The sequence below is a fragment of the Chiloscyllium plagiosum genome, chromosome 22 (assembly GCF_004010195.1).
Source record: "Chiloscyllium plagiosum isolate BGI_BamShark_2017 chromosome 22, ASM401019v2, whole genome shotgun sequence".
NCBI lineage: Eukaryota > Metazoa > Chordata > Chondrichthyes > Orectolobiformes > Hemiscylliidae > Chiloscyllium > Chiloscyllium plagiosum.
Window position 1 is genome coordinate 9,689,461 of NC_057731.1, and position 23,594 is coordinate 9,713,054.

Consider the following 23,594-nt stretch of genomic DNA (forward strand, 5'->3'; position numbering starts at 1 on the left):
TTTGATAGTTGAGAAACAGGTGGGTTGATGCTTTTTGGCTTCTGGCAATGTTATGTGCTCTACTGTAATTGATATTGCTGCAGTTTTGCCTGAACACTTATGGAGCTGGCCTTGAGAAGGACATAGATGAAGGGCTTTTGCCCGAAACGTCGATTTCGCTGCTCCTTGGATGCTGCCTGAACTGCTGTGCTCTTCCAGCACCACTAATCCAGAAAATAGAATTTTGTTTGACAGTTCTGTTAATGAATATGGAGGATGTGGCCGAGGCATTGTTGATGGAATTTCTCTTGTACTCTCATGTATTTCTTTTACTCAGACCAGGTCTTACTGCACTACGAGGGTGTTAAGATAATAACCATTTTGTATACTACCACATCACTCACTGCAGCAGGTGCGGAAGACCAAGTGGCACAAAACTCCTGTTTCCAGCATCTGCAGTCCTCACTTTTGCCGAGTTGATTTTAATCTTACTGCGAATCCTCTTGCAAGGATGCCTTCCTTGAAGAAGTTCTCCTCCTCTCTCCACAAGAATCTCAGTGAGTCTCTCTCTCGCTGCAACCCCCAGGTCAATTCCTCTGCCCTGAAGCTCAGATAAAATGGGTGCAATGGTAGTTTGGTGCACTGACCTCTACACCGCTTCTCCCCAACCTCCCCATTTATCTCTCCACCCTGGAGGCTTCCTGCCTCTATTCCTGAAGAAAGGCTTTTGCCCAAAACATTGATTTTCCTGCTCCTCGGATGCTGCCTGACCTGCTGTGCTTTTCCAGCACCACTCTGATCTAAACTCTGGTTTCCAGTCCTCACTTTTGCCAACTCATCTGATGTCAGATCTCTTCATTAGTGGCAGACTGTTGAGAGTGATGGGTGCTAAGTGCTCACTATAATCCAGAGTCTCTGCTTCAACAGGTGTAATATTTGGGTGATCAGGTGTAGGCTGATAGGAGGTTTGTTCTAGCAATATTCAGTAACAGGCCAAATTTCTTGTATGTAGTATTTAGGTTCAAGAGTGGCTTGCAAATCTGTTCTAGAGTGGACAATGACTGCAGTCATTCATGAACCGTAGTCCGTGTATCTTTAACATGGTTAATTTAGTTTTGAAGAATTTTTAACTGAGGTTAAACAGATTTCCATTTAGGAGTTATTTAATACCTACATGAGAAGGCAGATGGTCTTTGATAAAGTCAATAGTCACTGTCAGATAGATTGTAAATAGTTTGGGGACTATGATGCAGCTTTTCTTGACTCTGGTTTGGATTTTGAAGTTTTAGAGCCCCCACAAGTCCGTTGCAGAGTTATGAAGACATTTCTTGGACATTCAAATCTTTGTAGCACAATTCACAGAGTTAAATTAAATCTAAAGTTAAAAAAGTCAAATGTTGAATGCTTTGGCTGAGTCAAATAAAGCAGTGAATGGTTTCTGGTGCTGGTCTCAACCTTCGTCTTGGATTTGTGTAGCAACAAAAAGACCATGTCACAGGTTCCTTTTGGAAAGTCTAAAGTCACACTCTGTTTCCTCAGAGGATTTCCTCAGCCACAGCAAAAAGGCAATTTAGGAGAATGCAGGTCAGTATTTTCCCTGTTATAAACGACACATGATTTATTTCCCTTCGTGAAAATGGTTACACTTGTTGCATCCTGAAATCAGGGATAAATGTATTTTTCTCTCAAATCAATAGGATGTGTGCATAAAGTCTTGAATTAAGCAAAGAAGCTTCAAAGACCTCAAGTGGACTAAGGTTGTGGAACACAGGTTTTGTTGTTTTTCATCCATTTGATTGTTGCATGTCTCCTAATGCTGGCAATTCACTCATAGATTCCATTTCAGGGTACTGGCAGATACGCTGGAGAATTATCAGTTGTAACTCTGGATTCATTGCTTAGGAATTGTTGAAAATGAGGGATGACATTGTCATCATTATGAGATGATTTTTGCCCATGGGCTTGGTGGCTTTAAACACCCTTCCCATGTCATGATGGCAAACTTAACTTTGAAACTCTCATGCTTTCTCTTCCCAACATGTCTTTTGTCATCCAGATGTGTCTTTGAGCATCACCTTTCAGCTATTGGAATGCTGTCCTTTTGACTCAAGTTGCCAAGTAATGAAGGCTGCTCATTTTTTTTGTTATAGAAGATATACATTTCTTTATTTTCACTGAACCAGATCTGGTGCTGATGATGCTCCAACTCAATCATCTGGGCAAGGAACGGTAGCTCAGTGGTGAGCACTGCTGCCTCACAGTGCCAGTGACCCGGGTTTGATTGCAGCCTTGGGCGACTGTCTGTGTGGAGTTTGCACATTCTCCCTGTGTCTGTGTGGATTTCCTCTGGGTGCTTCAGTTTCCTCCCACAGTCCAAAGATGTGCAGGTTAGGTGAATTGGCCATGCTAAATTACCCCATAATGTCCAGGGGTGTGTGGGTTAGGTGCATTACTCAGTAAATGTAGAGTAATAGGATAGGGGAATGGGTCTGGTGAGTTAGTCTTCAGAGGTCAGTGTGGACTTGTTGGGCCAAATGGCCTGTTTCTATACTGTAGGAATTCTATGATTCTATGATAAAGGAATCTTGTGCAGATGACTTAATTTGATCCCACCATTCTGGAATCCATTCCTGGATGCTGTGAACTGCATTTAGAATTCCTCTCTTCATTCAAATTAGATTAAGGCTGCGAGATTGATATTCCTACTCTTGAAGCTTTAGCCTTGTTATGTCTTGCTGTTAGATGGATGTTCATCACCACTTAAACAAGTCAATGATCTTCTAGCTTCAGCACATGCATAGATTGGATGATACAGACATCACTGAGAACTCTGAAGTGAACAAGAGCTGAGTGCTATGATCTAACTTGCTTCTTCATGATTATATATTTGTCCATCTGGCAGAAGAGAATTTTTGCTAGAATGAGGACATGCTGAATCCACTTTGTTAACAAGTGGACACCACTTGCATTTGCTTTTCTTACACCATTTTTCCTAAATGATCTACTCTTAATGGCCTGTGACACTAGAGACACAGAAACACTGGCATTTAAGGCATTCAGGAAGATAACCTTTTCTTCCTATGAGACGGCATTGAGGACTTCAACTGCAACTCATCCGGAATACCGAGGCAATTTTAAAAAAATGTATTCACAGGATGTGGGTGTTGCTGGTTAGGACATAATTTATTGCTCATTCTGAATTTCCCAGAGGGCAGTTAAGAGTCAATGACATTTCTGTGGGTCTGGAGACACATGTAGGCCAGAGCTGGTAAGGATGACAATTTCCTTCCCTAAAGTACATTAGCGAGCCAAACGAATTTTCTGACAATCTACAACAGTTTCATGGTCATCATTAGACTTGACAGTAAGAGATTCTTTGATCAAACTGAGACGTTGGAAGCCCTATGACCACTTTGGAGGAGCTCCAGCCATAGCCAATGAGAGATTGCTGCTCAAAGCACTTCATCCCTCAAACAGAGGTGGCACAAGTGAATTCTAACTTCTTGAAAGGCTAATTCAGCTATAATTGCCAATGGTCAACTTTCACCACAAAATGGGTACAGCAAATTTAGCTCTAACATTATCTCTACCTTGGGCCACAGGTAAAGACTATACCATCCCCAACTGTTCCAGCAGCAACAGCAGCAATATAATCTACAGTGTAAGCTCTTTCTCTCCCAACTGATAAACTTCCATATGGCAGATGAGAGGGTCCCCGAGATTCCCATTGGGAAGGAGGTGAAACCACTCCCAAAAGGAAGCACAGTCTTCAGGTGAAGTATATGTTCTCAATACATGGCTGAGCACAAATACTTGGAGGCTTAGGCTCACACAGCATCTCAGGTCCCACAGCAGGACCTCCAGGTAATAGGAAGAGACTCACGTCTCCAGTCTTCTGTCCATTTTTGTGATTGCTGCAATCCAAACTCATTGAACAAATGGACCCATTGTATGATTGTCTCATTTTAAACACTTTCTTTGACAGAGCCGTCATGCCACCCAGCCAGCCTAATTGGTCTGGGAGCCAAATGGTGGGATGACAATTAGCTTGCTTTGCAACAGAGTGGTAGCTGTGTGCTCTGTTCAGTGAATCACATTCCCAACCAAAAATGCTGATCCTGTTCAACTAGGGACCAAAATGGAAAGATTCTGCCCATAGTATCCACCTTAAATTGCTCTCAATGTTAAAATAATTTACCCATTACAAGGGACACTTAATAGTATTATCACCAAACTATTTGTCCAGACACTCAGGGGGCCTGGGTTCAAATCTTGCCATCACAGATTGTGGAGTTTTAATTCAATAATATTCTGGATGACCACAAAACAATTGCTGTTTGTCAGGAAAAGCCCTTTTGGTTTGCTAATGTTCTTTTGGATGGGAAATATGCCATCCTTACCTGGTCTGGACTTCATGTGAATCCAGACTCACAGCAATGCGATTCATTGGCAACTACCCTCTGGGCATTTAGGTGTGGACAATAAATACTGGCCTGGCCAGTGATTCCTATGTCCTGTGAATAAATAAAAAAAAACCAAATCAATAGCAAGTAATGGGAAAACATTTTCAAGCAAATGTTTGTTATCCATAATTAAATTATAAGTTCTCTTTAAGTCACTCATGGGATGTGTATACCGCAGCATTTATTGTCCATTCCTAATTGTCCAGAGGGCAGTTATGAGTCAACCATAGTGTTGTAGGATCTGGAGTCACATGTAGGCCAAATCAGCTAAGGATGAAAAGCAGTCAAGAATGTGGTGCTGGAAAAGCACAGCAGGAAAATTAACATTTCGGGCAAAAGTATAAGGATGAAAAGCAGATGAGATTTTCCAACAATGGTCATCATTGGACCCTTAATTCCACATTCTTCATTGAATTCCAATTCCACCATCTACCATGGCAGGATTTGCATCTGGGTCCCCAGAACATTTGTTCAATTACTAGCTTTTGCATCAAACAATAATAAATCATTGCCTTCCCACACTTATGAACTGAATAAAACTATGAGATGATTTGTTAAAATTGATTCCACTAATTATGCCTATTCCACAGGAAAAGAGGGTGCAGTGCAGCAATCTCAGAAATTTGCTGAGAAGTACACATTTTAATAGCATTGCCTGGAAGACTGATGATGAGTTGTGAACATCAATATCACTTGCACCTCTCACATCCCATCTCCGGTCACAGACACTAGTCACTGGCACCATTTGCCAGCTATAAATGGCTGCCCATGTTAAGCATGGATGGTATAAGTGCTAGAAATTTTAATTTATTAATTGCCAAATGTAAACTAAAGATAAGCAATGGTAAGAAGTGATGCATTACAGTTAAAAGTTGATAGATTCTAAACCAACAACATTTTAACAGAAGCGTTAGAAGGATTGCTCTCTCAAGAAGAGAAAAGTAAATTTCATCCTCAGGGTTTTTGACAGCGACGTCTAGCCCTCACATCTGATCTTGTAATTTCCCAACTTTATTATCGACTGCAGTAGCTTAAAGGGATACCTGAATTATGTAGCATTGGAAAGGAAAGAGAATAAGGTGAAAATAAAGAATAACAACAAATCAGACCAATCACACAAAACTAAAACTGACTGTTTTAGAGTCAAGAGTTATTTGTGTGTTGGGTATGCTGTTTAAGCTCTTGTAACCACAGTTTTACTGCTGTTCTTCAGTACAAGAAGCTGTGTGCTGCAATAATTATATAAAAGGCAGTCAATGAGATATAAACTGCAGCGATAATATCCATCATTTATTTAAGATGCCAAACAGTCACTAAAGACTTTGAAATAGTGAATGCCAGAAGATTATTGCTTTTTGTTGATGAATTTCACTCTGGGAATCCATCATAAAAGACAGCAAAAGTCCCTTAAGTTAAAGGGAAAAGAAAGAACTTTGATGCACATGAAGATGAACCTGGGCAAAGCCTTAAATGTTTACTGCTTCTCAATTAAAATTCCCTATTAAAAGGTTAATCAATGCAGCACTATTGTGAGATAACTAAGGCATCAAATTATATACATGAAGGAAAATACTTGGAATCATGGAAACTGCATATGAAATGTGGAATTTAGGAGTGTAACCACAAACGTGTGTTGACCAGAAATTCCTAGTCAAAGGATGAATCAGAAAAGGACCTAGAATTGAAACTATTTCAAAGTAAAATCCAACAGCTGGCATGGTGGCTCAGTGGTTAGCATTGCTGCCTCACTACACCAGGGATCTGGATTATATTCCAGCCTTGGGCGACTGTCTGTGTGGAGTTTACACATTCTCCCTGTGTCTGCGTGGGTTTCTGCCGAGTGTTCCCGTTTCCTCCTACAGTCCAAAATGAGCAGGTTAGGTGGATTGGCCAGGGTAAATTGCCCATACTGTCCAGGTATGTGCAGACTCAGTGGATTAGCTATGGGGTATGCAAGGTTACAAGGATAGGGTGGCTCTGGGTGGGATGCTGTTTGCAGAGTCAGTACGGATTCGATGGGCCAAATGGCCTGCTTTCACATTATAGAGATTCTATGATTTTGCTGCATATGTTGCAATCATTCCTGGCATCATAAATGTGATATAAACTTTCAATATATGATTTTTTTTTTAATGAGTGTGACAACCAGTACAGAAAGTGATGCACTGGCAATGGAAGAGGCAATACAAACCTTGTGTCCCATTTAAAGTTGCCTCAGTGGATAGAATTGGCAGGAAGAGCAGAGATGAATCAAGGGATATGAAGATAGATGTTGTTCCCATACTGTTGCCATAGCCTAGCACTATGTTCATGACAAGTAAAATAATCTGACTGAACACAGTCACTTGAACTTGAATAATATCAGTAATAAAACCATGCAGGGCTTGTACTCTTGGAGTCTGGTTAACCGAGGCGGAAACTTAACATTGCTATCTCTCTTGACTGAAATAGAATAACAGGGTCAATCAATATAGCTCATCTCAGCAAGTCAGCCCAGTACCGCAATCATCAACTTACTCAAACATCAACATCACAATACATCCCAGTAAACCTGGATGCATTTAGTGCAGTAGAGAAGATTGGGTTTAGAAGCATCCTGGGTTACAGGTGACTTTTTCTCCTCTATCTGTTATATTTTCACTTTTGATTGGTTGTTTAATTACAATAGAAATCATCCACAAACATTACTAGCCATAACTAGCTTTATGCTTTTCATGCAAACATATTTGCACATTATTCACTCCAAATTTGGTGCATTCATAGCCAATATTAGTTGTGCTTTATTTACCTGTAATTGCAGAATAATCATTCCAGCTTCATTGTTTTCTGGTACAGAAACTACATAGGTTGATTGCGAGAAAACAGGACTGTTGTCATCAACATCAAGAACCCTGATTGGTACAGTCACGGTTGAGTGACGAGGATCCACTGCTCCGTCTGAAGCCTCTACAAGTAGATTGTACTTGTCTTCTGTTTCTCGGTCCAAGGAAGTCATTGTGTAAATGCTACCATTTGATGTGATTCTGAAAAGGTTATTGAAGTTTGCCAAGCTGTATCGAATTTGTCCATTGACACCAGCATCTGGATCAGTAGCCTGAGAAGACATTATATAAGTGTGTTAATATAGACACGGATTTGTAAAAATGTTTCAAAATGTATTGTACGTATTTGACAATATGACATTTAGTGCATCGTATTTAAGGTCTTGATTGTAAAAGAATTCATACTTATTCACATTTTGAATCCAGATAAGTTAGAGTAGGAATGTAAAACATTTTCAAAGCAGGATCACATCCTTATACTTGTCAAAGGTACTATTTTGCAAAATAGAAGATATGAAAAGCCACATTCAGCATATCTTCCTCCCTGTTCAATAAGATTGCAGAGCAGGGAAAGGAGCCATTTGTTTTGGTGAAAAGACTGTAAAGCACTTAAAGGTTAAACAGAGGATGTCCAAAAATATCTTGCAAAAACAAAAATGCAACTCAGCTTCAATATTAAACAAGCAAATGTACTGTGCCAATGCAACACTTACAATATTGCCTTTACAGCTATTTTATGATATGATCAATTCATTGTCATTAATACCATCATCACACATTGATTGTGATAAATGAGCTAGTCCTTATATTCGCTTTGTATGTGTGCATCTTTACTCAATACACTTTTGTAAATTTGGGATTACAAATAGCCAGAATGAAGCTGCAACAGGGATGAATTCAAAGGCGACCTGAACATGGGTAATCAAAGCAGAAAAAAACTAAAATATGGAAACTCAAACAAGAGGTATCTGCTCTCTCAGTTGGTGTAAAGATCTTATGGCTCTGTTCGAAGAATAATCAGTACTTTAAAATGCGCTGGAAATGAAGGAAAAAAACCCTGCAAAGTTTGATTCTTGTGTAAAAATTCCTTTGCACATGGAGCTCGTCCTTCAAATCATTTCAAAGTCAGCGTGATAGGAAACAAAGCGTTACCATACAGAAAACTGAAGAAAAAAATATCAGATATTGAAATATTTCATCGGCATTCTGCAGTCTTGCTGAAGTTAAGGTTTACTCTAACTTCTTAAAATATTTTGTGTAACAAATTGTGTAATGATACCTTGGCAGATGCACCTTGAAAATAAAAAGGATTAGGAGCAAAATCTATTAAATACCCACTGATCCTGTGTGTGAGGGCTTCAGGAAACTGGACTATACTTGAGATGATGTCAAGGTACTACAATTCACTGAACACAAATAGCACAATCTTAGTTTCCTAATTTCCCAATACTGTATACATTTCATATTGCACATCAGGACAGACGATCCAAATACCTACCTTCACAGCTCTACAATATTATTCAATGAAATATTAAACATGTACATAAGATGACTGCATCCCTTAATCCTCTTAAGCCCAAATAAAGTTATTTACATCATGTTGTTTCTAATTTGCAATCTATAGTTTTTGTTATGGACCACACCATCCCCCTCAAAATATTTTAAGAAGTTAGAGTAAACCTTAACTTTTTCTTATGTTGAATGTAAGGTAAGAAGTTGCCTTCCAGATGCAATTCAATTGGTCAAATTATAGACTTTTAGGAAAACACTCTCTTTACACAACAGTTAAAATACAGCCAAAATAAAAATAAAAGAATTGGCTTAACTATAACTGTATTTAAATGCTTAACAAAATAATATATAAACTATTACTAATTAACTGTTCCAACATAGTAGTATACCATAAACACAGCCTTAGCAAAGGCATATTCAGTAATATAGATTGCAATTCTAACAGCAGGAAGAGAATCCCAGCTTTTGGCTGTAACAGAGAGAGGAAGGAGAGCTTTCACATCTAGCTTCAAGACCCCAGCAACTGCTTAAAGCTAAACTAAAAATCCTGGTTCTGTGAGAGCTTGACCTCACTCATGTACGCTGCTCCTATTTCAACTTTAGAAGTAAAATCCTCAAGGCTTCACAAACTGTTCAGTTTATAGATTTAGAGCAGACTACTCACTGCCTCTGACTCAATCTTGTTCATGAAAAGAAAAGGACAAGATAAATCTCTTAAAGCCATAGTATTATGACAATATTAGAATAGAATGATTGCATTTCAATGGAAGGCACAGGTATTAAAATAATGGCTATTAACTGAGGTTAACATTTACGTGGCTGTAGTAATTTGGTCCAGGTTGACAGATATTGATTATTGATCATGTTGTTTTCTGCATCACAAGAATAGATATAGTAGCAAGGTGACCATTCTTACATGTATTATTTGATTACAATATTTCTGAGTCTGAGAAGCTAATGTTCGCATAGTTAAAAATCAGCTTGAGTGAAGCTAAGGTGTGGATGTGGAATACTAAAAGGGAAGTAATTTCATGGTTCACTGAATACCATTTCTCTGTTTGAAACAGTGTTTTAGTTATAATTCAACACCTGCTTTGAAATATTGGTCAGTTAATACATAGAAATATATGAATAACATGAGGCCATTAATGCTAAATATGCTGAAGTTAAAGTACAATTGCTTAAATTCTCAGCATTCTGTGAAGGTTTTGTACATTAATGGATCCATACATGTAATGATGTTTTATTTTAACAGGATTCATCAGGGTTTTACTCAGCCTAAGTAACAGAATTATTAAGGCACAAATTTCTTCAGGTAACTGTTTATGTGAAAAGGAAATGTTGATTATTTTCTTTCCCTGGAGATCTTAATGCTTCAGACAAATATGCTTTTTTTTTATTCGAAATTTTTGTTATTTTGTTTTTCTCAGTTTGGTACGCAGGGACAACACAGAACATAGAACATTACAGCACAGTACAGGCCCTTCGGCCTTCAGTGTTGTGAAACCAATCTAAAGCCCATCTAACATACACTATTCGATTCTCATCCATACGCCTACCCAATGACCATTTAAATGCCCTTAAATGTGATGAGTCTACTCCTGTTGCAGGCAGTGCATTCCATGCTCCTACTACTCTCTGAGTGAAGGAACTACCTCTGACATCTATCCTATATCTATCACCCCTCAATTTATAACTTTGTCCCCTTGTGCTAGCTATTGCCATCCAAGGGAAAAGGCTCTCACAGTCCAACCTATCCAACCCTCTGATTATCTTACATGTCTCAATTAAGTCACCTCCCAACTTTCTTCTCTCTAATGAAAACAGCCTCAAGTCACTCAACCTTTCTTTGTAAGACCTTCCGTCTTTATACCAGGCAACATCCTATTAAAGCTCTTCTGAACCCTTTCCAAAGCTTCTACATCCTTCCCATAATGCAGTGACCAGAACTGTATGTAGTATTCCAACTGTGGCCGCACCAGAGTTTTGTACAGCTGCAGCATGACCTCATGGTTCAGAAACTCAATCCCTCTACCAATAAAAGATATCACACCATATGCCTTCTTAACAACCCTATCAACCTGGGTAGCAACTTTCAAGGATCTATGTACCTGGACACCGAGATCTCTCTGCTCATCTATACTTCCGAGAATCTTACCATTTGCCCAGTATTCCTGTTACTCCTTCCAAAGTGAATCACCTCACACTTTTCTGCATTAAACTCCATTTTCCACCTCTCAGCCCAGCACTGCAGCTTATCTATTTTCCTCTGTAATCTACAACATCCTTTGTCACTATCCATAACTCTAGTAACTTTAGTGTCATCCGCAAATTTACTAACCCGTCCTTCTATGCCCTCATCCAGGTCATTTATAAAAATGACAAACAACAGTGGACCCAAAATAGGTCCTTACAGTACTCCACTAGTAACTGAACTCCAGGATGAACATTTTCTATCAACCATCACCCTGTCTTCTTTCAGCTAGCCAATTTCTAATCCAAACTGCTAAATTACCCCCAATTCCATGCCTTCATATTTTTTGCAATAGCCTACTGTGAGGAACCTGATTAAACATCTTACTGAAATCCATATGCATCACATTAACTGCTGCACCCTCTTCCACCTGTTTGGTCACATTCTCAAAGAACTCAATAAGGTTTGTGAGGCATGACCTACCCTTCACAAAATCATGTTGACTATCCCTAATCAACTTATTCCTTTTTAGACAATTATAAATCCTATCGCTGAAACCCTTTCCAACACTTTACTCACAACCAAAGTAAGGCTCACTGGTCTACAATTACCAGGGTTGTCTCTACTCCCCTTCTTGAACAAAGGAACAACATTTGCTATCCTCCAGTCTTCTAGCACTCTTCCCGTAGATAATGATGACATAAGATCAAAGCCAAAGGCTCTGTAATCTCTTCCCTGGCTTCCCAGAGAATTTCAGGATAAATCCCATCCGGCCCAGGTGATGAATCTATTTTTACACTTTCCAGAATTGCTAACACTTCCTCATTGTGAACCTCAATCCCAGCTAGTCCAGTTGCCTGTATCTCAATATTCTCCTCGACAACATTATCTTTTTCTAGTGTGAATACTGACTAAAAGTATTCATTTAGTGCTTCCCCTATCTCCTCTGACTCCACAAACAACTTCCCACTACTATCCTTGATTGGACCTAATCTTACTCTGGTCATTCTTTTATTCCTGATATATCTCTAGAAAGCCTTAGGGTTTTCCTTAATCCTATCTACTAATGACTTCTCATGTTCCCTCATGGCTCTTCTTAGCTCTTTCTTTAGGTCTTTCCTAGCTAACTTGTATGGGGGAACAACCACAGGATATTTTTCAAACGCATGATCTGTGAAAGTGATGTGTCTCTGTCACGCATGCCTTTTATATCATATTTCCTTCTCAAACCATTTTTTTACCATTAAGCTTCATAGTTTGCTTCAGACAAAAAACATAATTTTTTTTGAATATTTTCTTTCATGTTGGGTTTTGTGCTTTTCATAGCTGTGTTTACAACATTTTTTTATTAATTTTAATTATTAATTTGAATTAGTTTCCATTTTATTCATGGAAAATTCTTTCTATAATTTGATCCCCAGTCAAGTAAGAATCCAGTCAAACAATTCTTTTAATCAGATCAAAATCAGCTTTGGTTACTTACTGCAAGATTCTAATTCTGCACATTCTATGACAGGCAATCCCACAAAAGTTGTCACTTTCAGCGTTTCTCTCCTTCTCCCTTGTTACACAGTTCAAAAGAGTGGAAAATCTGTTCAGAGCCATGTTAGATTTGGAATACAGTCCAGAGCCAAAACATCTTCATCCATTATACCTTCTTATACTTTGTCTAAGGTCTTAGGTCAAACTTGCACAGGAAAGCCAAGCAGCATCAGCACTTTGGGTGACCGCACATTCGAACCAATCAGCAATCCATTCAACTCTTTCAAAAAAAAACTGATCTAAGCACTATATATCTTATATAATAGGAGACAAGACCTGTAGATTTCTTTTTGTTGACTACTTTCTTCTATATTGTTTGCTTCCATATATCAACTCTGTGTAAAATGTAGATCTCTATTCCCTTTGCCTTTGAGAGAATCTAAAATAACTTTCTTAACTAGGAAGACTTTTGACAATATGGTCAGAATTACAAAAATAACCATTAAACAAAGTATTTAACAACAAATGAACAGCTTAATAATGAACAGTAATATACTGTCAAGATAGAAATATTTAGAAATGTTTGAAAGGAAAATAATAAATGGTAGCAATCAAGATGCAAAGCTACTCTCTTGTTAAAAAAGAAACTTAATATATTCAGTTTCCTTTCAGATTGTTTTTTTCTTATCACTGCAAGCGTTCACATAGTCTGATCTTTATATTGTAGGTCTGGCTAAGGAAATAGACTTGTTGTAGCTTCTATGATTAGGCATGGTACAGCTTTATTGAATGTGCAGAACTCAAATTATCTCTATTTGCTTTTGAACTAATATTTTCCACCACTAAAGGCTTTGGTCCTTGTCAGTAATTACAGCACCTATCCAATTCCAATCCTGAGACTGACTTGAGTAGCTGAAAGGTTACATCAAGCTTTTGTTGTTGCCAGCAAAAAACATAATATTTCAGTTTCAGCCAACATCCTGTAATCCAAATACAGAGATTGATTCTAATTTAGAAATCCTTCCAGTTCTAGGAGTTCACCAAGAGGAAGTAGAGTGAGATCTTGGGAGTTTCTTCATCACAAGATTTTAGGGCCTGCGTAGCTAGGCAAGACTCATTGTGTGGAGTTATGGGGTCACTTGCTCAACAGGCCTATTGCCATAAAAATGCAAGTATAAACCTCAATTTTAAAAAAATCCCAACTTTATATTTGCCTACTTAGCAGACTCTGGGCTGGAGAATTGGCCATTAAGTTGGGGAAGTCAGATACTCTTTCACACAGAGTTTAGGTATTAACATGTGCTTTGAAACACAAGAGGTGAACACACCTCTCAAATAGAATTAAATATGAAGATTGCACCTGGTAATGTCAGGAGAAACTAATCTGCAATTCAAGGTGGACACTGGGGTGATTTTCTGATTGGCTAAATTAATCCAGCCAACAATATTTGTTAAGACTTTACTTACAGCTATCTCGAGGAGAAAGGAATAGATGAAGTCTTCCCCCATCTCTCACAAGGACTTGTTGATGACCTTAATCCCAGTCAGAGACTCCATCACCATCTCCGTGATTGCAGACCAACAGTCCCAACCATGTAGACTAGACAAGTGTAGATTTGACCAATTCAGGTGGTCACAAAGTACACTTATGCTCATGATTCATTGCACATTCCCAGGTTTGGCACCCACTCTGGAACTCATGTACAACTTACCCAGGACCCCTTTAATATTCGGGCCATTTTTAATCAGTGTCAATGCTTTTTATACCTTTTACAACATTATTACAAAAACATGGATAATGGAAATGCAAGCATAAAATTTAGGAACAGAGGCCATTTGCCCTCTTGAGCGTGCTCCACCATTCAATATGATCATAGCTAATCTGTTAGTGTTTTGAACTCCATATTCTCATTACCCCTAATAACATTGATTTTGTTACCAAACAAGAATCTGTTGACTGCTTCCTTAAAAATATTCAGTGACCTCACCTCCTGAGGCAAAGAGTACCAAAGGTGCACTATGCTGAGAGAGAGAAAAAAAATCTTCTCCTCTGCCTTCAAAGGGCAGCTCCTAATTTTTAAACTATGCCTCACGGAAACCAATGGAAATACTCAACAGGTAGGTGTTTCAATGCCTTCTTTTCTCATTTCTTTTGCCACACTGACAACTCTTTTTTTTTCTGGGATGTGCAACTTATGTTTTGAAAAACATTGCAACACATATTTCACAGCAGTCATTTTATGCTATGTATTACATTTATTCTGACAATTCATTTAAATTTATCCTGCAAGGTACCAGCAGAGGTGTCCAATCATCAGAAATATTGTTCAACACATTCTGAAATCTCATCAATTTAGAAACCTACCTATTGGGTCAAAGATCTGTTGAGTTACAGCAAATAATTCATCTTGAAAAAGTTAACTTTGCACTTTTTTCTTCACTGTAGAGCAGTTGGTAATCAGTGAACTCCCTCAAACATTGTACATTTGAGGGTTTCTTGAAAAGTGGCCAATGGTACTGATTGTAACAAGGTCAACCCACTGGAGATCATAGAATGAGCTCCCTGATTGGGACTGTTAACTTGGTCCAATCTGGGAACCCTGGCTGATATAAAAGTTGAGTGTCAGGGATGTCTGTTTCTGAATGAGACAGTACTACAATCAAGCACTGTTCATGTGTAAATAAAGGTTAGCTTGGCAACAGCATACCATCCTGTGTCAAGTTAGTTCACCAACAATGAACCGTTCTTTTCCTGGTCGAGAGTCAATATATGTTGATAACAGGAAATGCAGTCTTTGAGTGTTAGCTATGGTTCAATTGTTAGCACTCTTACCTCTGAATCACAAGGTTACTGGTTCAGGTCCCAAAACCTAGGTTCTCCAGTTGAACTGCTACTATATTGATTGTAACAAAGTCAGCCAGGTGGACCTCACAGAATGTGAGTTCCCTGATTGGGGCTGTTAATAAGGTCAAATCAGGGAGCTATGGCTGTCAGATACGAACGGGAGTGTCAGACATCCTCACACTCTGACAGCTGACTCTGAAGGAGCTGGATCAGTGTGAAAGACTTTCCACGTGTAAATAAAAGGTAAATTGGCCCCTGTGGAGTTATTTCAGGAATAAACAAAGCTGATGTCCCTATGCAGTACTAAGGGATTGCTGTCCTCTTTGAGGGGTCATCTTTTGAAAGAATAAAGGGAAGACCCTTTAGGACAGGGATAAGGAGAAACGTCTTCAGCCAGAGAATGGTGAATCTGTGGAATTCATCACCACAGAAGGCTATGCAGGTCAGGTCATTGAGTATATTTAGAATGGAGATAGATGGGTTCTTGATTGTAAAGGGGATCAAGAGTTATGGGGAGAAAGCGGGAGAATCGGGTTGAGAAACTTATCAGCCATGATTGAATGGTGGAGCACACTAATTGGGCTGAATAGCTTAATTTTTGCTCTTCTGTCTTATAATCTTATTTTAAACCAATGCTATATTTACCTGTTCAGGTGGACGTAAAAATTGTCACGTTACTATTTTGAAAAAGAGCTGGTGAGTTATCCATGGTGTCTCAGCTAAAATGTAACAATATTCCGAGCAATATTTATCTGTCAATCAGCATTACAAACACTGATTTTCTGGTCATTACTGTATTATTATTTATGATAGTTTGTTGTGGACATATTGGCTGCTTTGTGCCCTGCATCATTTGGGGGCAGCACAGTGGATCAGTAATTAGCACTGCTGCCTCTCAGTGCCAGGGACCTGGGTTTGATTCCAGCCTCGGACAACTGTCTGTGTGGAATTTGTACGTTCTTCCTGTGTCTGTGCGGGTTTCCTCTCACAGTCCAAAGATGTGCAGGTTAGGTAAATTGGCTGTGCTAAATTGTCCATAGCATTCCAGTATGTGTAGGTTAGGTGCATTAGTCAGGAGAAATTAGAGTGATGAGGTAGGGAAACGGGTCTGGGTGGGATATTCTTCAGAGTAGGTGTGGACTTGTTAGGCCAAATGGCCTGTTTCCACACTGTAGAGATTCTTTGATTATATCAGTTATACTTTAAGAAGTACTTCTTTGGTTGTAAAGTGCTTTAACATGTTTGGTAGTCATGAAAAGCGCCAAATGAATTTATGACTTTTGTCTTTCTGTAAAATGATCAATGATTAATTATATTCAGAGAGTGATTCAAAATTGATAAAAGTGGATCGAGTAATATATATTAAACTGAAGTGAAGACACTCGCACAATGGAGCAGTGAACAGGAAATTTCATTCTACCCTTTGTCCATGTACACCATTCAAACTGTAACTGATCTGCACCTCATCTCCATTTAAGACCATAAGACCATAAGACATAGGAGTGGAAGTAAGGCCATTCGGCCCATCGAGTCCACTCCGCCATTCAATCATGGCTGATGCGCATTTCAGCTCCACTTACCAGCGTTCTCCCCGTAGCCCTTAATTCCTCTAGACAACAAGAATCTATCAATCTTGGCCTTGAAGACATTTAGCGTCCCGGCTTCCACTGCACTCCGTGGCAATGAATTCCAGAGGCCCACCACTCTCTGGCTGAAGAAATGTCTCCGCATTTACTTGCCATGGCCCCTTTCCTCAGTGATACAATTGAATTGGACAGTAACTGATTCAACGGTCGTTTGCAGTTGGAACCTGATTTCATTCATTGACATTGAAAGTGAATGCATTTGTCACTTTTAATCCTTCAAAATGTGTAATCCACAGGTCTGGTATACAAGTGGTTGAGACACTACCTCTACACAGAGGTTGGACCAATTCCATTGTGGGGTAATATACGAGATAAAATTTGACAACCAATAATTCAGGAGAAAAATGATAATTATTTGGATGTACGTAGATTATTTAAGGAAGTTCAGCGTGGATTTGTTAAGGACAAACTGTGTGTTCACTAACATGATGAGGGAATTGCTGTTAATGTGCTGTGAGAAAGTGAGGACTGCAGATGCTGAAGATCAGAGTCAAAGTGTGTGGTGCTGGAAAAGCACAGCAGGTCAGGCAGCATCTGAGGAGCAGGAGAATTGACATTTTGGGCATAAGCCCTTCATCAGGAATGAGGCATGTGGGCTGAGAGATAAATGGAGCGGGGGGGGGAAATTAGCTGACAAAGTGATAGGTAGGTGAAGGTGAGGGAGAAAGCGAGAGGTTGGATGTTGGAGCAGATAGATGGGAAAGGTGATGGGCAGATCAGGAGGACGGTGTCAAGTTGGAGGCTTGGGACTGGGATAATGGGGTTGTGTGGGGGGAGTGGAATGAGGAAACTGTTGAAATCCACATTCGTCCTGTGTGGTTGCAGGGTCCCAAGGCGGAATATGAGCCGTTCTTCCACCAGGTGTTGGGTGGTAATGATTTGGTGGTGAAGGAGGCCCAGGACCTGCATGACCTTGACGGAGTGGGAGGGCGAGTTGAAGTGTTCAGCCACAGGATGGTGGGGTTGGTGTGTGCAGGTGTCTCAGAGATATTCTCTGAAACAATCCACAAGAAAGCATCCTGCCTCCCTGATGTAGAGGAGACCACATTGGGTGCAACGGATAGAGTAGATGACATTGGTAGAGATACAGGCAAATTTCTGTCAAATGTGGAAGGATCCTTTGGGGCATTGGACAGAGGTGAGAGGAGTGGTGTGGGCACAGGTTTTTCAATTCCTGCGGTGGCAGGGGAAGATGCCAGGAGTGGGGTGTGGGCTAGTGGCGGGTGTGGACCTGACGGGGCAGTTAATATCCTGCACCTGGACTGACTCACAACAGATCAGCAAGAGATCATTGAGTAAAATGGATAGTAGCAACATTGATGTGAACTTGCCTAATTGACAGGAAACAGAGGGTGAATGTATCTTTTGACCAAAGGAAGTTTTATCAGAGAGTTCCAAGAAAGCCCATGTCAGGGACTCTGCTTTTCCTGGTATTTATTAATAACCTAGACCTCTGTGGAGGTCATGGTTTCCAAATTTGCAGATGATGTGAAGTTTAGAAATAATACAAACAGTGAAGAGGATAGTGTAGAATTTCAAATGGACAAATTCAAATTCGTGTAATAGGCAGACAAGTGGCAGATGGAATTTAATGGAAAAGATTAGCTGACTGGCAGAAGGCAAAGAATTGGATAAAAGGGCCTTTTTCAGGATGATAGCAGTAACTAGTGGAATGCCTCAGGGATCCAATGTTGGGACCACAACTAATGACATCATACATTCATGATCTGGATGAAGGAATGCAGAGCATTCTTGCTAAGTTTGCAGATGACGCAAAGAAAGTGGAGACATAGATGGTGTTGAAGCAGGAAGGCTGCAGAAGGACTTGAGCCGGCTATAGGAGTGGGTAAAGAAGTGGCAAATGGAATACAATGTGGGAAAGTGAGACAATATGCATTTTGGTAGGCAGAATAGAAATGAAGACTATTTTCTAAATGGGGAAAGGCTCCTGAAATATGAAACACAGAGGGACTCGGGATTCCTAGTTCAGGATTCCCTTATGGTTAATATGCAGGTTCAGTTGGCAGTTAAGAAGGCAAATGCAATGTTCACATTCATTTCAAGAGGGCTAGAATACAAGAGCAAAGCTGTACTGCTGAGGGAGTAAAAGGCTCTGGTCAGACCACATTTGGAATATTGAAATCATGGATGTAGGCTTGCTCACTGAGCTGGAAGGTTCAGTTCCAGATGTTTCGTTACCCTACTAGGTAACATCTTCAGTGGGCCTCAGGCGAAGCAATGCTGAAAATTCCTGCTTTCTATTTATATGTTTGGTTTCTTTGGGTTGGTGATGTCATTTCCTTTGGTGATGTTATTTCCTGTGGTGAAGTCACTTCTTGTTCCTTTTTTCAGGGGGTGGTAGATGGGGTCTAACTCGATGTGTTTGTTGATAGAGTTCTGCTTTTAGGAATTCTTGTGCGTGTCTCTGTTTGGCTTGTCCTAGCAGTCCACACCAACCCTCCGAAGAGCAACCCATCCAGACCCATTCCCCTATATTTACCCATTCACCTAACACTACGAGCAATTTAGCATAGCCAATTCACCTAACCTGCACATCTTTGGACTGTGGGAGGAAACCGGAGCACCCAGAGGAAACCCACGCAGACAAGGGGAGAATGTGCAAACTCCACACAGACAGTTGCCTGAGGTGGGAATTGAACCCGTGTCTCTAGCATTGTGAGGTAGCAGTGCTAACCACTGTGCCACCATGCCGCCCCAGTGGTCAGTGGTAATTCCTGGTGTGTTGATAGTGGGGGATGCTGTTGAGCAGGTAATATTTATTGGTATTGGAGATGTCAGTGCTTCACATTTGTGTGGTGCAAATTTTACTTCCCACTTTTAAGCCACTTTAAAGGGTATGAAGAAGTTTTTGATTACTTCATAATCAATTAGTCTGGAACTGCTGAACTTAATGGCTTCAGCTGTAGTGAAACTTCTTATGGTCTCTGTTTATAAATAATTTAAACTACATTTAGTACCCTTCATTGACTAGGGTAATAACATGGTCCATAAGGTCACTAAGATGACAAATTTATTTCCATAAGCAAATAAATTACTTTTGCCATTGAAATTATGTTTCCACTGCTACACCATGTTCTACTCTCAACTCACTTACTTGCATCACTGGCTGTTAGGGATTAGCATCCTTTCAAAGTTTATTCAGTATCATAGCTTTCCAAATTAGATGCAAGAAGTGAAGCCAACTTCATTGAAATTAGTTTGCACCTCTCTGCTGCTTTGGAGGAAGTATCACAAGAAAAGCAATACTTAATTCCTTTCTGGTCCACTAGAGGTCAAAAGCTGGTCATTTCACTGGGGATCATTCTAATAATAGCTACAAGGTGGCTTTGATGAAGGTGCATTGAAGTGTGGTACAAGAGGCTTGCAGTTCAATGACAATGATAAATGTTTGAATTTGCAGCGAGAAACTAGAAGGCAGATAACTCCAAACCAAAGCATACACTTTCCCCTGGTCAGAGGTCATTTCATAGAATCTCTACAGTGTGAAAATAGGTCCTTTGGCGCAACAAGTCCACACCGATCCAGACAACCCAGTCTACCCAGACAAACTCCCCTCCCCTATTATCCTATATTTACCCCTGACTAATGCACCTAACCTACATATCCCTGAACAGTATGGGCAGTACTGTTTACAGCTAAGCCAGTTCTTTATTCTTTCTTTTGTTGTATTTTAACTAGAATGTATGAATAATGTGCATTTTGCTTCGAATCTGGTAGTTTGACAACTGAATGGCAGTCCAGTGCCTAACTTAAAATAAGAAAACATTAGGGTCTAGACTATCCTCTTAATATATTTTGAGGGAGTTGAGCCAGGTCCATATCAAGTTGGTAAAACTACAGGATGTTTTCTTGTCGCAGGACCATATTTGGAGGCTACAATATCTGACCATGCTAGGCGAAATGCAGGACTGCAGATGCTGGAGATTAGAGTCAAGAGCATCATGCTGGAAAAGCACAGCCAGTCAGGCAGCATCTGAGGAGCAGGAAAATCGATGTTTCGGGCAAAAGCCTTTCATCGAGAAATTCCTGATGAAGGGCTTTTCCCCAAAATATCGATTTTCCTGATCCTCAGATGCTGCCTGACCTGCTGCGCTTTTCCAGCACGACACTCTCCACTCTGACCATGCTAGCCTGGTCCAAGATCTCTACCCAGGTCAATGCAGTCTCAATCACTTGGATGAATGACCAGCACTGTAGGAAGAATGCTAATAACCATCTCCACTTCACCAGACATCATCTCTCTGATACATCAGACTCGCTGTGTCTCTGCAACTGTACCAAGTCAATACCAAGGATCATGCTCTACCATCCTCACTAATGCCTACAATACCATCCCTCACTTGCCCTCATCTACCCCAACGTCCACCACCAACCTTGCATGCCTTCTTCTGCCTATGCAGAGCACACCTCCCCACCTACACCAAAAATAACTATCCACTTTCATCTCCTGTATTCTCATTCCAGAAGAAAAACAACTTACGTAGGGGGAGTAAAAGTCAAAATAGTTGCCTGGCATAGGGTCCTACAGCATAGAGACAGGCCCTTTGGCCCAAACTGGTTCACGCTGACAAAAATGTCCATTGACGCTACTCCCATTTCCCTACATTTGGCCCACATCCTTCCAATCCTTTCCTAACCATGCATTTGTCCAAATGCCTTTTAAATGTTGCATTTAGCTCATTGTAGGGGGTAGTGTAATTTTTAAACGGTTAGCTGCATTTTAGTCTTTTCTACCTTATAGTAAACACAAGCAGACACTCGAAACTGGTGCCGGACCTCCCCCATGTTTTTATGAATGAAACAATTGTAACAGCTTTCCTCGATAGCTGAGAGACCGCCCTTAACCACAGTTGTACAACATCATCCATATAAGGAAAGAACGGGGAACTCGAACACTGATTGGCCAAGTGAGTAACAGGCACCAGAACCCAAATAAGGAAAACAGTGGGGAACCCTAGCACTCATTGGTCAAGACAGCAGTAGGAGACCCAGCCCACATTTACGTGTATATAATGTGTGGAGATTCTTATTAAGGGGTGTGTGTACCATTTTTTCGCACCCGACTTTGCAAAGTTGAATGAAAAGTTTTGGACAGACTCCTCCGTGTCTTTGTTCCTGGGAAGGGAAATAAAAGTGCCGGAGATGGGGCTGGACAGCCGCATATCTCGCACATCATCAATCCTTATGAAAGGAGGGACCTGTCTCTGACTATACTGAGCGGCTGAATGTGTCCAAGCTACTGGGCAATATCAAAAGCTGACCTAGACTTGTCCTCGGATGCTGCCTGAATTGCTGTGCTTTTCCAGCACCACTGATCCAGAATCTGGTTTCCAGCATCTGCAGTCATTGTTTTTACCTTACTGTACCAGAAACCAAGCACCCTCTGCCCAATCCCACCTGAAGGCTTTGACTTGACATGTCTGCTGACAAACTTGGACAAGAGTACTGCTTTTGTGCCTATGCTAAATGATCAAGCAGTATGGAAATAATATGAAGCTATTATATCTGGCTGGAGTTGGGGTGGGGTGGGGGGTGGGGCAAGGCAATGTAATGCATTACAAACATGCTATGAGCATCTGGTGTGAGTAAGCACTATAACAACACACAAACAGGCTAGGGATTCAGGGTAGTCCGGTCTGTAAGCTGGGTTTGTGTCCCTGGGTAGACTGTCCTTGTGACAGTATTACATTCAACACTAGTATTACATAGTTTATTATGGTATTGATAGCTGCTAGTGCAGCCTGAAGTGCAGCATTGAAATACAGAAGCATCCTGTGAATGGATCAGAGATGTGCCACGAAGAGCCTTACAGGCTGATACAAGTCAAACGCCAATGTCCATTAACGTGGGGTATACGTAGTAGATGTCCATGGAAAAGTTGATGCCCAGTGTCTAACATGGAGGCTGTTTGCAGCCAGCTGAAATTGCCAGGTAACTGCTCTGATTTCCAACTCAAGAATTTCCATTGTCTACCTTGTTTGTCTACATTTGATAAGATAGGGTGCTAAATATTAATGAGGTAAGGTAGAGTACTTAGCAAACAATAATCCTCTTTAATTGGCAACCTGCCACTGCCTAGTTTGAAACGTGCCTTGTCACTCAGCAAAAATATAAAAAATTCAGCAAGATGCTCCTGATGTTGAGATAGAACTTGTCAGACTTCTCATCTGACTTTGTCACAAATCTTATCATAGCTCACATCATTCAGACCCTTACATGATCCCGCCTACTGTTCTTCACCTTGATTTACAAGTGTCTGTTTGTACTACTCCATTTAAGACTTCGAGAAACATAGAATCACTACAATGTGGAAGCAGGTCATTCAGCCCATCGAGTCAACACAATCCCTCCAAACAGCATCCCTGCTAGACTCATCCTCCTACCTTATCCCTGTAACCTTACATATCCCATTGCTAGTCCATCTAGCCTGCACAACTCTGGACTCTATGGGCAATTTACCACTGGTAATCCACCTAAACTGTACAGTTAATGTACAGGTTAGGTGGATTACCAGTATGGGCAATTTACTACCTAATCCACTTGACCAGTACATCTTTGGACTGTGGGAGGAAACTGGAGCACCTGGAGGAAACCCACGCAGACACAGGGAGAACGTACAAACTCCACACA

The 23,594-nt window shown here is 40.4% G+C and overlaps 1 protein-coding gene across 2 annotated transcripts in view; it reads right to left on the bottom strand.

Moving 5' to 3' along the window:
* The window catches only part of pcdh15b (protocadherin-related 15b), a 1,523,107-nt gene that overhangs the window by 262,401 nt on the left and 1,237,112 nt on the right, over positions 1-23,594 (bottom strand). For both annotated transcript variants that reach the window (XM_043712368.1, XM_043712367.1), the window contains one exon: positions 7,231-7,536. In XM_043712368.1, coding sequence (XP_043568303.1) covers positions 7,231-7,536 — 306 coding nt within the window. The remainder of the gene's footprint in view (positions 1-7,230; positions 7,537-23,594) is intronic.